The sequence below is a fragment of the Macrobrachium nipponense genome, chromosome 12 (genome assembly GCF_015104395.2).
Source record: "Macrobrachium nipponense isolate FS-2020 chromosome 12, ASM1510439v2, whole genome shotgun sequence".
NCBI lineage: Eukaryota > Metazoa > Arthropoda > Malacostraca > Decapoda > Palaemonidae > Macrobrachium > Macrobrachium nipponense.
Genome location: NC_087205.1, coordinates 33511359 through 33528493, shown reverse-complemented (window position 1 = coordinate 33528493; position 17135 = coordinate 33511359). Strand labels below are relative to the sequence as shown.

General features: G+C 38.3%; 1 protein-coding gene and 1 non-coding gene across 6 annotated transcripts in view; both read left to right on the top strand.

The window, feature by feature from the left end:
• Positions 1 to 17135, top strand: part of LOC135224478 (conserved oligomeric Golgi complex subunit 1-like) — a 363776-nt gene that overhangs the window by 267543 nt on the left and 79098 nt on the right. For all 5 annotated transcript variants that reach the window (XM_064263481.1, XM_064263483.1, XM_064263479.1 and 2 more), the window contains 6 exons: positions 6010 to 6101; positions 6276 to 6442; positions 13373 to 13488; positions 13941 to 14048; positions 14464 to 14593; positions 15665 to 15884. In XM_064263481.1, coding sequence (XP_064119551.1) covers positions 6010 to 6101; positions 6276 to 6442; positions 13373 to 13488; positions 13941 to 14048; positions 14464 to 14593; positions 15665 to 15884 — 833 coding nt within the window. The remainder of the gene's footprint in view (positions 1 to 6009; positions 6102 to 6275; positions 6443 to 13372; positions 13489 to 13940; positions 14049 to 14463; positions 14594 to 15664; positions 15885 to 17135) is intronic.
• On the top strand, positions 8488 to 8589 carry LOC135225123 (U6 spliceosomal RNA). Its single transcript, XR_010316919.1, has one exon. It is a non-coding gene; the product is annotated as a U6 spliceosomal RNA (small nuclear RNA).

Here is a 17135-nt window from a genome sequence, read left to right as displayed (position 1 = left end):
GATTAAAGCCATACCGTGTGCTTCTAAGTGTACAAAACGCATCATCTACTTCCACTTTTGTGATGTTGATATGTTTCTGAAGATGATGCATTACAGAAGGATATCACGAATAGAACAAGGCTCGGAAAATTCACAGAAAAGGCGTAGAAGTAGCCTGTGGTTTCCATTATGCTTAAAAAATCACAGTAGATGCATGTGACTTCATTAACCCTTAAACGCCGACTGGACGTATTTTATGTCAACATTTTTTGTCTCTCGGGTGCCGACTGGACGTATTTTACGTCGACATACAAAAGTTTTTTTAAAAATTTGCTGAAAAATACTTTTAGGCCTACCAGCCGAAAACTCTTGAATCACGCGCCTTGGGGGATGCTGGGAGTTCACGGATCAAGGTGTTGTTTTGTTTACAATCGTTACGCAGGCGCGCAAGCGCGAATTTCTTTCTTGCCGCACTAAAAAGTATCTGTGACACATCTCGTAAATTATTTAGTCACTTTGACATAATTTTTGTACCGTTGTAAATTAGCCGTTACATGAAGTATTATATATGAAAATGTGCGCATTTTTATGTAGAATACAACAATAAAATACTCATGATTGTAGCTTTTATCACTTTTGAGATATTTTCATATAAATAACGATAATTGCAAAAATTTCAACCTTCGGTCAACTTTGACTCTACCGAAATGGTCAAAAAACGCAATTGTAAGCTAAAACTCTTATATTTTAGTAATATTCAATCATTTACCTTAATTTTGCAACTAATTGAAAGTCTCTAGCACAATATTTCTATTTATGGTGAATTTATGAAAAAACTTTTTCCTTACATCAGCGCAGTAACTCTTCCAAAAAAAATCATACATGCGATTGTGGTAATGTTTGCACCATTTTAAAATTAGCCGTTACATAAAGTTTTATATATGGAAATGTGCGCAATTTCATGCACAATACAACTAAAAACAACCCCTGGTTGTAGCTTTTATCAATTTTGAAGTATTTTTATCTAAAAAATGATAAGTGACAAATTTTCAACCTTCGGTCAACTTTGACTCTACCAAAATGGTCAAAAAACGCAATTGCAAGCTAAAATGCTTATATTCTAGTAATATTCAATCATTTACCTTCATTTTGCAACAAATTGGAAGTCTCTAGCACAATATTTCGATTTATGATGAATTTATGAAAAAATAACATTTTCTTCACGTCCGCGCGGTAACTCTTCCGAAAAAGTCATACGTGCGATTGTGGTAATGTTTGCACCATTTTAAATTAGCCGTTACATAAAGCTTTATATATGAAAATGTGCGCAATTTCATGTAGAATACAACTAAAAATAATTGAAGGTTGTAGCTTTTCTCATTTTTGAAATATTTGCATATAAATCACGATAAATAGAGAAAAACACACACACACACACACACACACACACACACACACACACACACACAGTGGACCCCCCATATTCACATTCTCCAGATTCACGGACTCACACATTCGCGGATTTCTCTTTGAAACGTTTCCCCACATTATTCGTGGGAAATTCGAGCATTCGCGGTATTTTTCTATGGTAAATATCCAAAAATTCCTGTTTTTTTGATGAATTTCATCATAAAATGCACTTTTTGTGATAAAACTATTAAAAAACCAAGCATGAAAATTTTTAGTGGGTTTTTCTTGAGTTTTAACTAACAAAATAGGCTGTTTTTAGCGTTTTTATAGGGGTTCCAAACATTCGCGGGTTCTAACTATTCAGGGGGGGGTCTGGTACGCATCCCCCGCAAATACGGGGTACCACTGTATATATCTACAATATACATATACAATATATATATATGTACAAAATATTTATACAGTAATATATACATTTATAATATATATAATATAATATATATATATATATATATATATTATATATCTATATATATGATATATATATATATAATATATATATATAGATATATTATAATATATATATATATATATATATATATATATATATATATATATATATATAGATATATATATATATATATATATATATATGATATATAGATATATATATATATATATATATCATATATATATATATATATATATATATATATATATATAGATATATATATATAGATATAGTATATATATATAGATATATATATATAGATATATATATATAGATATATATATTGATATATTATATATATATATATATATATATATATATATATATATATATATATATATATATATATATATATATATATATATATATATATTGATATATATATATATATATATATATATATATATATATATATATATATGATCTATATATATATATATATATACTATATATATATATATTTATATATATATATATTAATATATCTATATATAGATATCTATATATATATATATATATATATATATATATATATATATATATATATATATATATATATATATATATATATATATATATATATATATATATATATATATATATATATATATATATATATATATATATATATATATATATATATATATATATATATATATATATATATATATATATATATATATATATATATATATATATACATATGTGTGTGTGTGTGTGTGTTAAGAGAACTGAATTGACCTTGGGGAGAGAAAACCTAAACTAGCTCTGGAATCTGTACTTGGATAAAGGGTTATGTAATACGGTGCAAGGGCAGACTAGAACACACATAGTTATCCGAAGCTGCTAAGTTTCCTATACTATTGCCGAAGTGTTGCTATGTTTCTTAGGTAATTATTAAAGAGCATCATGCTGCTAATGGTCATATTGGTGTAAATGCAAATGTGGCAAGTTTCAGGCAAGAGTTCTGGATCCCACAGGTAAGGCAATTAGTTGATATATATTATACCATTGTGTAGGAGAATGCAGGGGAGGCCATTTTGGCCCAACGTAGTTCCTCCATTACCTGATTTCAGCGTGCAATGTAAGCAACCTTTTAATACCACAGGCTTGGACTACACTGGTGCATTATGCGTGAAGGGAAATGGATAGAGCCCTAAGAAGGCTTATATCATCTTATTTATGTGCCCGATAACCAGAGGCATACATGGGGAACTGCTAGTTGATAACCAGTCCTGTGACTCATTCCTCATCAGTTTTAGAAAGTTCTGCAGCAGAAGAGGTTTCCCAGTACTCATGTTGAGTGACAACAACACCCCATTTGTAGCGGCATCAGAATATCTTTAGCTCAATTTGGAGAATCCCAGGGTAAAGGAACATCTGTTAGATATAAAGTGTAACTAGAAGTTCATGTTAGTGAGAGCACTGTGGTTTGGTGCTATATGGGAAAGGCTGATGGGACTTCTTAAGTCGTGCCTAAAGAAAGATTGTAAGCCAAGCCTTACTCAGTTTTGAAGAACTAACCTGTATATACTGGTAAAACTAGAAGGAATCATCAATGATAGACCATTAAGTTACATGCCGGGGGATTTGAATCAATTGGAAAATTTAACCCTTAACCCTTTCATTCTTGGAAGAAAGCTCAAGTCCTTCCAAAGAGAAGTAGTAAATTGGGAAGAGATCTCTTGTGACATATGTACGTATCCATGTTGTGCAACAACCTCTGGAAAATATGGGAGAGGGAGTATTTAACAAGGTTACACAATTAGAGCAGGATACTAATTGGAACAGATTTGAAGGATCAGTGAATTAAACTAAGATTTTCCTTAACCTAATTTATTCCTTAAAATTACAGTTCACAACTTATAATCTAATCGTATCCTCTAATACCTAACTTAACTTTACCCAACCACCTGCAAATCTAAGCTTAATTCCTTAATTCTAATATTGCACCAATACTGCTTGGACTTTTAATTTCCTTGTGTCAGCAACTCCTTCTGCAGAGAGCCTATGGTTGTCCTTTTCTGATTCCTGAATCGACCTCCCTCAGCACCATGGGGAAATCTTACAACCAACTGGCAAAGCTCTCTTACTTTACTTGAGGAGCGCAGGTGAAGGGGAGCCTCAGCTCTCAGTCATTCCTATTCAATACAAGTACTGCAATGAAAAATCAGAAAAGACCAATATTAATCAACAATCCCTCACCCACAAGAACAACACAATACAGTAAAACTAGTTCAAAAATTTCCTAACCTAATCGACCTAACAAAATAATAATGATAAAACACCCATTCACATTCACACATTATTATACCACCACCCATCAAGTAGGAACGATGCATAGCTCTTGGCTCAGGATGGGGGAAGTAGTCCTCATTCATGACAAGGAGCCAAGGAGCAAGTAGTAGAAGTTGGGCCAAGTGATCATATGGGGCATGACAAGGTCCCAAGAGGGCTGCTCAAAGAATGGCCCATAGCCTGTTCGTGAGACCTGTACATAAGTTATGCCCCCTAGAGCTGTGGCAGGATATATAAGAAGTTAATCCTGCGACAGAAGACATTTAGTCAAGCACTTGCCCGAGCAGAAGGACTGCTCAAATAGCTGCAGAAGCCAGAAAGGCATTGATAAGAACAGGACACTTGTAAATAATGTAGGCATAAGTTTTTCTTCCCGGGGAGTATGTCAAAATTTTAACAAGAGATTATACTTTTCTGTAAGTTGTGGTGTAATTTTGTGTGCTTTCCATATGTATTTACATAAAGTGGAAGTGCATACGTATTGTGTGAAAGAAAGATATGTTTTGTTGTGTTTGTATTTATACATGTTAGTAAATATACATGTTAGTAATGCTTTAGTGATAATGATTGGTCATTATTTGTTTATGTAGTCAGTAACTAGCCGAACCTTTCATGTTAGTTAGAAACTGTGTGACGAGTCAGTCATAGTTAAGATCTCTACCAAAGTAGACAACTCTTGTGGATCTCTGGGAGTCGTCGGTGTCTCCAAATCCACTTAAGTATCCCCTTTCATCTAAAAGTTCTTTTAGGGAATTTCCTGTAGAAGATATGCATATCTAAATGTAAGGAGAATTTCATGGAGTGTACTTTAGGTGTTGATGGTTACAAAGTAGAGATTGTGCTCATGAAAGTCTGAATCTCAATTCAGGCTAAGAATAATGAATCTGTCCTCCGAATTAACTGTAAATATCTATTTATATATTAATATACTCAATGCAATGCAATGTTTTAAGTGTAATTTAGAGTACCTATGAGTAAAGTTATCTGGTTGTTGTAGCATAAAACTTCGGCTTCGATTAGGTTAGTACATTTCAAATCATTTAGTCTATATTATGACCTCTTGCAATTCAAAATGCTATACTCATTCTGATCGAGTCTGAATACTAAGAGCACTTTGTGCTTTTCCTAGTAAGGCAGTCCCTGGTTATTGGCAATCTGGTTTTATGGTGCTTGTAAAGCACTGATTTGAATTTTCAGTGTCGAAATGCACCAATTTCCAGTTATAAGCGCAGATACATACCTATTTTAGGTGACATTAACTGGTTATTGGTGCCGATACGCCTGCGATTTTCGGTTGTTTATGATTTTTGGTTATTGGTGATTTTTGCTTATTGTCAAGCTTTCAGAACGAAACCCCCACTGATAACAGGGAACTTCCTGTTGTACAAACTGAAGCCTTTTAATTTATATCCTACCTCTTCCACCCTGCTGAGTTCCTGAGGCAAAAGATAAAGTGATGCTTACCGTAGACACACCACCATAAAGTTAACCTTGTAACTACATTCATTCAGCCATTCAGCTGTGCGTGAAAGATATTCTCCACTTGAAAGGCTTTGGTTCATATACCTATGGAAAATACAAATTACTTTTGAATAGTTATCTTTGTGTTTGAAATTGTATGGTAGTTTATTGACAGAATTGATATTGTTTTGGTTTCCTGTCATCAGATATTAGAAATTTTCAACTATTCATTTGTATTGTATCTATTGATACATAAATAGTCTTTAAATTTGGTTCTTCTTTCTGTCAGTAATCCAGTACAGTCATGTAATTTGAGAGGTTTTCAAGGTTTGATATTTTTTTTTTTACAGCGTTCACAACCAGCGTGAAAGCCTTGGCCATGATTAGAAGCAGTGTTTGGGAAATTTGTGAGGAAAAGATAGAGTGGTCCCAGTGGAATAAGGTAAGTTTTCAGAATAGGATCAAGATAAGTAGTGCAGTAAATAACTAATATACCATAGTTGAATATATATTGTATTGTTTGCATAGTAAACTAATTCAGTGAAATAATTCATTGTTAATAAAAATTATGATATATGTACCGTAAAAATGTTAATAATATTGTATGTTTCTCCAGATTACTGGAACTTTGTACGGTGATAAATTAGATCCATGGGACTCATTGGTGAGAAACCAGGTAACAGAAAGGGCTAGACAAGTCATTTCATCCCAGCTTTCATCTATGAAAGAAGCTATTATCCAGATGGTCACTAAGCTAGCTTCAGATATTGCTGCTGACCCAAAGTAAGCTATTAAACTAGAAATAAGATTTTTCAGGTGAAATTTCTGAAAGGTAACACATGTATGTAAAAGTCTTGATCTGATTTTAGAAGCATAATTTGTTCATGAAACTTACCTGTCAGATATATATATAGCTGTATTTTCTGAAGTCCGACAGAATTTTAAAAACTTCCGACACACGCAGTGGTCGGCCAGGTGGTTAGTACCCATTCCCGCCGCTGGGAGGCGGGTATCAGGAACCATTCCCATTTTCTATCCATAATTTTTCTGTCGCCGGTGCTGGAAACACCTGTTTCCAGTACCTCCGTCTTAGATTTTGGAAACTTCATTGCCGCTAAGTATCCTAATTGTCTTTTAATTTATTTACTTGGATTTGTGGCTAGACATACGCTATCTTAAATTGATTTGAATTTGATTCATTTTTGCATAAGATATCTGAATCTAGTTAGGCTAGTTTCAGAGGGTGTTGTCTGCAAAGATAGGGTGTGGCTACCGAAAGCTTCGGTAGATCCGCACTTGGTATGCACGAGGTGTATGAGTCTTGCTTCTTTGTTGAGATTTGTCATGTAAGGAGTGTGAGACTTTGTCTAATTCCGTAAGGAAGACGTATGATTCGTATGTACGCAATTAATCAGTAAACATGTCTAATTCCGTAAGGGAAAACGTATGATTCGTATGTACGCAATTAATCAGTAAAAACAAAGTCAGGGTAGTGAACCTGCTAACCTTCCTGTAGACTTTTTTTTTTTTTGCAAATACCCTGTAGTATGGCCTACGGGTTATGAATATGTCTGCGAGAGGTGATCGCTCTCCTTCATTGTTGTGAAGAGTGCTACTTCTGTTATTGTTTCTCATAACCCTGTAATGTTGCCTTCGGGCCCTAAACAGTGTCTGTAGAGGTTATTGCCCTTTCTCTAATACTCTTCGATTCGTATCTTAGAATCGAAAGTGCTTGCTTTAGAGAGCAATAGCGAAGTGGCTAAGTGCAGTGACAGTGCCCCTTGTGTAGTGGAGGGTGCGTCAGATCGGCCTTATTTAGCTCTAGGCCGGGACCTCTGCTTGACTCCCAGGACCCGGGGAGAGAGCATGTCGAAAGCCGAAGGAGGGTTACGAGGAACCCCCACCGATCTGGCGTGCCTTCGGCAGTTTCTGATGAAAATCCCCAGACTGCCTAAGTGCGTGCACGTGCACGAATCCTGAAGGATTGCTTCTCGTCCTCCGAAGCGTCCTCCCGCGCAGGGGTTGGAGCTTTCGGAAAGGACTCGCGCCCTCTAAATAGAAGCTTTATAGAAGAGGACGCTTCACGTCCTCTCTCTCTCGTTATGCGTTCCAGTGAGAAGTAAGAAGGCGAACGTCGCCTGATCACGTGTACGTCTTTCCACCGAGAAATATGAAATAGAAGTCTTAGTAGCAGGACGCTTTTGAGAGCGGACGTCCGAGCTTTGTTACTGTGAGAATAAGAAGGCGTTCCCTCGCCAGTCGCCCCTCGTATTCTCACACGATCAACCCTTCTCCTGAGACTGTTTCGTGCAGTCGGATTTCTCTCCGAGATGTATCTCGCTTGTTTTGACGCCTGTCAGGAGCGTGACGCTTTTCTGCACGCTTCTTTTTGACGCTCGGCTGTTGGACGGGACGTTCGGATGGACGCCAGGCGCGCGCGGGTGCACGCCAAGCGCGCACCAGTGGACGCCGAGCGCACGACCAGTGGATACGAGCGCACTCCGCGCGCGCCAGTGGACGCCGAGTGCTCGCTGCTCGCCAGTGGACGCCGAGCGCGCGCGCCAGCGCACGCCAGGTGTGTCGCCTGGCTGAACGTTTCTATTGAACTCTTCAAGCTCTTGTTTACGATTTGGGCCTCAAGAATTTTTACCTCTACCTTCGGTGATACCTTATACCTCACATGCAAAGAATGTGAAGTAAGCAGTGCTTCGGAGGAAGCTTAAAGTGAACAGACAACTTCGTCTTCGAAACCCAGCAAGACCTCGGGTTTCGTGAATTCAAGAGGTCTCTGTCAATATTATATTGCTTTTCGCAAAGGTGGATGGAGGTACTTGCTTCGGCAGTACTATACTAAAATTGGAACGATACAGAGATTAGCATGGCCCCTGCGCAAGGATGACACGCAAAATCGTGAAGCGTTCCAACATTTTTTATTTTTTTTTAAGGAAAGCTCTAGGGAAGATCTCGTTTTCTCTACCGCAGTCAAGACTTTGCGATAAGGCAGTTACGGGTTAGGTAAAGGCTCGATGTCCTGCACGTCAGGACTCTCGGCAATGTTCAGTAGGATTCTTGCAAAGGTACTCATCAAAAGGACGCTCTTCAGACGCAAGATAGGACTTCTTTTGCCATACTGCCAATAAATTTTAAGCTTTAGCAGGCTTTAGTTGTGATACGGGAGAGGAAGCTGGTTGGAGAATTTCTTCCTCTTCCCAGGATAATTTTGCAAGCTTTTTAGCCCATCTGAAAGGGTTTTTCAGATGATAGGTTTTGTTAGTTTCTAGTCGGGACTACGCTGCCGAATTGAACATCGTCGTTCTACCTGCCGTAAGCCTAGTCTCTTACAGGATTCTTGCCCCTTCCTCGTTTGAGACGGGAATCGGAAAAATAAAATGCTCGACTTCCTGGATTACGTATTGTCAATTCAGTGACTTTCCCCCATTGACAATATACTATCGTTTTGTCAAGTAAGTGGGTATCCCCTCATTGACAAAATATCTCTTTGTCCCGTAAATGGGTTAGTTCTCATTGACAAACATCTCATTAACTTGATATTGCGTAAGCGAATAAGCTCTTATTGACAAGATTCGGAAGAGCTCTCATTCGTCATTCGCAGACTCGTACAAGAAATAGACTTGTAGACTACGTCAATGAACGCTTATGTCCAATAACATAAGAAGCTTGAGCTGACTGCTTCGATTCTCTTAAGTTTTGTTCATGAAACTTGCCTGTCAGATATGTATGTAGCTGTATTTCCGAATTCAGCTATATATATATATATCTGCCAGGTAAGTATGAACAAACTTTATTGTATCATAACAATATCATTTTGCCTTGCGTTATTTTATTTCTGGTTGGTTCAAGTCATATACGCTTGCTGTAGTTACCTCTTCGGATGGCAACCAAGAGGTCTATTTGTCTATTTTAAGGACATTTAATCGTACTCCCTGCAGCCTTCCAGGAGTTTCCGATTTATCTTTTACCGTTGTATGGTAGTGTTCTGACGACACAAACGCATCTATATTTAGCGTTTTCTGTTTCGCTTAAATATACCAGCTTGAGAGTCTATCTGCTCAAAAAATAACGGACCTATTTCTTCGTAGAATAGGGTAGCTGGCAACCCAGACATAAAGTTAAGAGACGACATTCGTAAGCTGCTGGCTGCTGCTGTCACGCTGTGTCTGTCCTCCAGTCCAACCGAGCCACCAGTAACAGATCGTGCGCTGTCATGCGCGGTAGGTTACGTCTCTCTCTCTTGCGGGATTGACTGACTAACCGTATCTCTGTGCTGGCGGTTACGTCTCTCCTGCGGGATTGACTGACTAACTGTATCTCTGTCCTACAATCACGGACTTTAGCCTAAGATTGAAGGGATTTCTTACGTGAATGAATAAACGTTGCATTCGTTTTGCCTTACTATGTTCAACAGAGTTATCTCTTAATCCTTTCGGTGCTCGTTACCGCACGGTATAGAACTACGAGGTCTACCGCAACATTGCACTTTTATATGCTCTCCTGCTTAGGCAAAACGCAGCCTTATTAGGGAAGTAAGCATACTCGGGGAGGGAATGGATGAGCTTGCTGGGGACCATTTCCTTCCTGAAGAAGTTTGTTTCCCCGAATAGACTGCAATTAAGATCACAGTTTTTTCCTACCGGGAAACAAATATTATTCAAGATCTAGGAATGATTCCTGAACATCTCTCAGTGCGTCTATCACCTGAGGTGATAGAAAGAAGGTGCCGGACATCTGGGATAGGGTTTCAAATGTCCTGGATCTTAATCTGAAAGAAGTAAAGCGATTCGGTAGTCCCTCCAGTCCTCGAAACGAGTTTTTGGGAACCAGTGGTCCAGATCAACTCTGATATTCCACAGCTCTCTCATATCTTAAGAAGTATCTTCTCTCGGTCCCTGTTCGAGTTTACGAGAAAGAGCCTATTATAACAACAGGCGTAGAATGTAACGATCCTCTAGAGGTTCGTTACAGGATTGCAAAAGTCCGTACGAATCGTCTCGATCGACGGCAGCAACTATTGACTTCCGAGTGGAATATTTATTTAGAAGTAAGTTGAGAGTTTGTGGAGACTTTAGGGACGCCCTTTCATTCTTCTCTTCGATATGTTGAGGACGAAGAGGCTTCTTCTTCTCTGCTCCCTTATTCTCGATCCGGGATCGGTACCATTAAATGCCATCCTATGATATTGAACGGGGATGGATGTTTAGTCTCTTTTTCCCCTTTTTCAATCGTTTAGGAAATGTAATAAGAGGATTTATGACGTCACGGAGCGACAATGACGCTGATCGCCCCATGTTGGCCTTCAGGATCCTGGATTCACAGAGGTCACATACTTCCTAGTTCACTTTCCAAGGACCTTTTCGAGAAGAGTCGGTCTACTCTTAACTCGAAAGGTACCTATAACCTCTCCGCTCTGATTCTGACTACGTTCAGGCTATCGAGATGTTGACAGGAATAAGATTACCGTCTTCCATTTCCGTCTGAAGAATGGGATAAGCTGGCAGTCACAACTATTAAAGAATACGCAAATATGTTGTTGACGGCCTTTGGGCTCAGAGATTTGCGTCTGTCAAACAACAAACCCCTTCACGATCTTTGAGTTCTGTGGAATCTCGAATCTCGCTCACCATCTACTTTTTGTCTCACCTGTTTTCTCGGAGTCAGACACTCGTGCGAGATCAGGCGACATATAGTAGCCCTGAGTTTCTTGTTGACGAAGTCGGTTGCGTTTATACACCCCCGATGATCGTGTAACATGAGACCAGGTTGGACTGTCAGGCATTCTTCCTTCGGGACTGAATCGCCTTTTTGCTCCTCGCTCCTTTCTCCTGGGCACCAGAAGCTCGAGTCAGGAGTTGATTCGCTGACGACGTTGGGTTGCGTGTGATAACACCCCCAAGGTTTGCTTAGATTGAATCGCACAGGCAGTCCAGACACTCATCCTTCAGCGAAGAATAGTGCCTTATGGTCTTCAGGGTACAGCCTTGCTGTCCTTGATTCGTCTGACTGGTCAACTGGTCGGTCACCTGACTTTAGTACAGACGGACTGACTGTGCATGTCCAGATCGAAGCTTTCAATATGGAACTTAGACGTAGCTGAAGTTCTTGATGTTAAAGCATTCGAACCTCTCCTACCTGTTAACTTCTTGCATGTGATCAGGAAGGCCTTCTTCTAACCACCCTAGATACGACAAAGAGGGTTAGTGAAATTTTAAGCCATCGTCACAAGTTTTGGCTTTAGAGAACACAAGGCGGTGTGCTCTCTAAGCCTTCCGTTGTGGCCTAAGAATGGAAACCCGTTTTGTCCTTGGGCCAGGAGCTTGGAAGCAAGGATGGCACAAGTTAGTGGGCAGGAGCCAGAGAGAGTCCTGTGCCCTGTCGGGTCTCTCAAGTTTTATCTACATAAAACTCAAGAAGGTCGAAGTCATTCGGGCAATCTGCAGTGTTCCGAAAAAGACCAGACTTGCCCATATCGAAGAACACCCTGGTTTTAGTGTTAAGGAGGATTTCTTTCAAAAATGCTCCTTCATTGTGTTTGCACAAAGATTTGAAATCTTTTTATCTGAATGCTCACGAGGTGAGGGCGCGGCCTCGGAAGCATTTCAACAGAGCATGGCACTCAGCAACATCCTGAGTACCACATGTTTTAGCGAAGCAACTCTGTGTTCACTTCACACTCCCTGCGAGATGTGAAGATGGCATATGAGATCTGCTGCTCGCTAGGGCCATACGTGTCTGCAGACACAATCTTGGGGGCAAGAAGTAACACTCATCCTATCCTGTAGAAAATGGTTAGGAAGAGCTCTTAATTTAGTTGATGAGTCGCCGACAACGGCGACTTCTTAACTCTTAAGCCTTAGTTAAAACACCTTAACTTTGGCTAGGTTGGTCAGGTGGTGATATATATATATATATATTTATTTTACTTCTTAGCCCTCATGGTATGGTCAATATGGTCTAGTCACGTCGTGGTCTCGCCTGTTTGACAGATCATCTGAGTGCACCAGCTATATAGGTCTCTACCATCGCTGGCAACTCTAGTAGCACAAGCAGACTTACGTGGCAGTAACCACGAAGCCAGCTATGCTAACAGGTGGAACCAAGATGTAAATCATCTGCATGCATTTGTTTCCCAAAATCCTTCTATTCTGTCCCTTCCCACCTCCAAAGGTGGGATTCAGCTATATATATATCTGACAGTAAGTTTCATGAACAAAATGATATTGTTATGATACAATAAAGTTTGTTCATACTTACCTGGCAGATATATATAATCAAGACCCACCCACCTCCCCTCAGGGGACAGTGGAAATAAAAATTATGAATAGAAAATGGGAATGGTTCCTGATACCCGCCTCCCAGCGGCGGGAATGGGTACTACACCTGGCCGACCACTGCGTGTGTCGGAAGTTTTTAAAATTCTGTCGGACTTCAGAAATACAGCTATATATATATCTGCCAGGTAAGTATGATAAACTTTATTGTATCATAACAATATCATTTTTCTGAGTATACCACAATATAGATGCAGAAACATGATGCTTTCATTAACTTTGGTGCTTTCATTAATTTTTGGTAAAAGATCAGTTGTCTTGGTTTACAGACTGACTTACATAGCATTCATATTTTTAAAGATGCATTGTAATTATTTAAACCCTGCACATGATTTTCCTGAGTCATGTATTGGTTATTTTTCATTAGAATTGCACAAGATGAAGGTGACATCAGCAGTTTTGTTTGGAGTGAATCTGCAGGGGATTTACCAGAGCGTGTTGGTTGGACTTCAGCTTCCTCACGAACTGTTTCACAGGCTGGAGGTTTGTAATACGTACTGTATTGGGTTATTGAAATCATGTGGCATAAATGCTAGTGTAATATTTGCATACCAATGTATGTGTGTGTGCCTTAGTCCTCATGTAATCTGAATCTTCAGTCAAGATATTGGACATTTTAAAATAAAATGTTCTCAACATAATTTTTTTCTTGTTATTTTATCTTTATACCCTGGAAATGCAAGTTGAACTTCACCTTGTAAGGAGTTAGTACTTATGCTGTTCTATCATTCATCAGCTTATGTACTTTTTACCTTTTTATTTTGATCCCTTCTCACCTAGCTGTCAAATTTCTTTAACTTACCTCATCTAATTTTCTCTTATCAAAACAAATCTTTTGGGGGATCCTTGTGAGAGTGTAGGCATAAGGTTATGTGGTATCGTTAAATCACATTCTCTCTCTCATAATTTGTTACTAAGAATTTTACTCCCTTCAGGTTTGTATTACAAGACCCGGGGTTACACGACTCGTCTGCAAACCATTTGCCGTGCTCTGAATTCTAGGTTAACAGCTTTAATGCAAGATGTAGCTAATTTCAGTGGTGGTGAGTTGTTTTCCCAGGTGTTCTGTCTATATTTAGATTCTTTGAGTTTGTGATCTGGTTTATAGGAAATGAAATTTTGACACTGTAATTGTACAATATTACTACTTTACATAGGAAAATTTATGTAAAGAAATGAAAAGTTAATATTTTTGTACACAGTAAAAGCTGGTTTTGGATTGCAACCCTCACTGCAGGTGGGGTACTGGTTAAAGTGTGCTTTGATGGCAGACTGTGGATGGTGCTTGGGTACTTGTACTTTATATAATAATCATATGGTAGTGGTTGGGTCAGTAAAAGAGATGCTTTGAAAGATAAATAAATAGTTTGTTTGTTAATTACAGTACTGTTTATTTATGTCTGATGGTGATCCATGCGCTCTTGTTGATCTAATAGTATATTGTATTGACCAATACAGGATCTCCAAAAGAATTTGCATATCAGTTTGAGAAGGAAACACCATCAGCTGATCAAGAACGAAGTGCTGCAGAAGACTACAGCTCTTTGCTGAGTTTTCTTCAAGATGCCAGTTGCTCTACATTTGTGGAGTAAGTTTGTTTCTCTGTTAGTTTTAAAGTGGAGTTTGTCAGCGTTTGTGGATGAATTCAAATGCAGACGCCACCCTACTTATGAACATTCAACTTAAAAACATTCAACTTACAAACATTCAACTTACAAACATTCAAAAATACAAACAAATGAAATTACAAATTAAAATGTGTTCAGAGCGCTCCCCTTTCCCACCAATTAAGTTCAAATTTTGTTTTGCATGCCTATTGTATGTATTGCATTTTAGGATGAAAAAATGTACAGCACTCTATTGATTTTGAATTATACCGTACATGCTTAAATAGGAATGAAGAATACAGTAATCAATTTACAAACTACTATTCAACATACAAACAGCCATTAGGAACATAACTCATTTGTATTTAGGATGGTGTCTGTACTTTCATATGTGTTAGTACAGTTGACAAAATGTTGCAGTAGTATAGTTTACATTTTTTATTTAAAGTAGCTGACTAAAATTAATGAGATCTCTAAGATGGAGATGGTTTGCATTTGTGAAATACTGTACACTACGTGGATGCTGCTCAGTGGTCTTTGCAGCTTCCTTTTGGCTCCTTGCTTTATTGATTTTTGCTGTATATTTGTCGTCTGTTTCCTTGAGATTCTTCCCACTTAGCTGTACAACTTCTTTCATTTTAGTTTGCCCTAATCTTCACCTCACATTTAGAGAAAAGCCTTCATGTAAGCCTTAGGACTGTGACTCAGTGGTCTTATGTAACTAGTTGATAATAATAATAATGTCTCGTACATTTCCTTCTTATTAATTAATATTATTATTACTGTATTGTTATTATTATGAACCCTTGAAGAGTCCATTCTTAATGGAGGGTTTAGGACTTAGCTAGCGCATGATAAAGTTAGAGAGATTGAACAGCTATGTAGGAGCAGAACAAGAGGTGTAATGAAAAGATAAATGCAGATGGCATTGCACCTTTAGTACTCCTTGAAGTGTGGTTACAGACAGCATACTGTATTGTAAGAAGTATGTACACCCTCCAGGAGTATCTTTGCAAAAAGAAAAAATTCTAATGGTTTCTGGTCCTTTTCAGGCTTGTGTTAGAACTAGAAAAACTGGCCAAACAATATCAGTCCGTACCAGCACCTGAGAGGCATCAGGAATGGGACGATGATATATGGACTGCTACTCATTCTGCAGCCTCGACTGTTTTGGTTGTTGTGGGCCGTATATGTCAGGCTTTACCAAATGTTTGCCCCCAGATGCAGATCTGTGCCTCTGCAGCTAATTTGACAAATCCAGATGTTGCCAGGGTAATTTATGTGCTTGTTGTTAGAGTATTCTTTATCAGAATTTGTATTTTTATAAAATGTAACGTACCAAGTATTCTTTAGCAGAATTTGTATTTTTATATAAGTAACGTACCAAGTATAATTAGATAGCTATAGTTTCTCTTGCATGGCAGTTTAAATGAAAAATTTGGTGGGTAATGCTTCAAAGTTCAGTGCAGGTAGGTGACTGGTCCCGCACACTGATGGGAATACCAGGAACTTCTTAGCAGGCAACCTCATTTGGTTTCTGGCGGCACTTGAGTAAACACTGAGCATCGATGACAGCTTTGTTTTTAAATTTGCCTGTCAGAGACCGGATTTCGGTGATGTATTATCGCAGAATTTGGGTAGCATTCAAGCCCGCAGCTTTTACAATCAGCATTTTATTGTTTTGTTATTAAGCTCTGATTCAAGTTTATCACAGTACCAAATTTGCATTCAAAGTAACTACCAGTAGCGTAATATACTGATTAAACGTAATTATTGCATTTGCCCCAACCTTACTGATTAGTGTAATAAACATAGATATTGTGTTTGTTACCGAACCAATATTTTGGATATTGGAATACATTTCTGCAAGTCTCAAGTAACGTTTGATAGGAATTGAGATATGTTTGTATGATGGTACTCTGTGTATTTTTTAACTTTGTTCAGTAAAGGTTAACTTTCCTTTTCCAAGTAGCGATATAAGATGTAAACATTGTGTTCACTACCGAACGGATTTTCAGCAATGAAATACATATCTGCAAGCCTCAAATAATGTTTGTTGGTACTCTAGGTACTTCAAACCTTTGTCAGTAAAGAATTAATTAAACATCTTTTTATTTTGCTTTCCTTTGCAGAAAACTGAAAAAGTGTAAGGGCAGAAGGTAGTAAGGTGAGAATTTGTGCTTATTTTGGTGGCACTGGAGTTTTGGAAGAGTTGATATTCTTGTCAGTCAAGAATTGGCTCCTGTTGCCCAGGAGTACTCATCAGCTTATGAGTTCTTGGCTCTAGAGCTGCTACCTGCCTGGCACCAACTACATCCTGGGAGCACCCAGCGCCCAGTGCCAGTTCCCGTCTAGTGCCAACTCTCTCCTACTACTAGCGCTCTTATTTTGTATCCACTTGCTCATGACCTTTGCTCCATTGCTTCCTTCTCATTCCTTAGCCAGTCTTGTGTCTGGGTTAACAGAAGTTAACTGTGTAATAGTGAAGTGTTGTGCAGTGGAGGAGGTAGCTACTCATGCCCC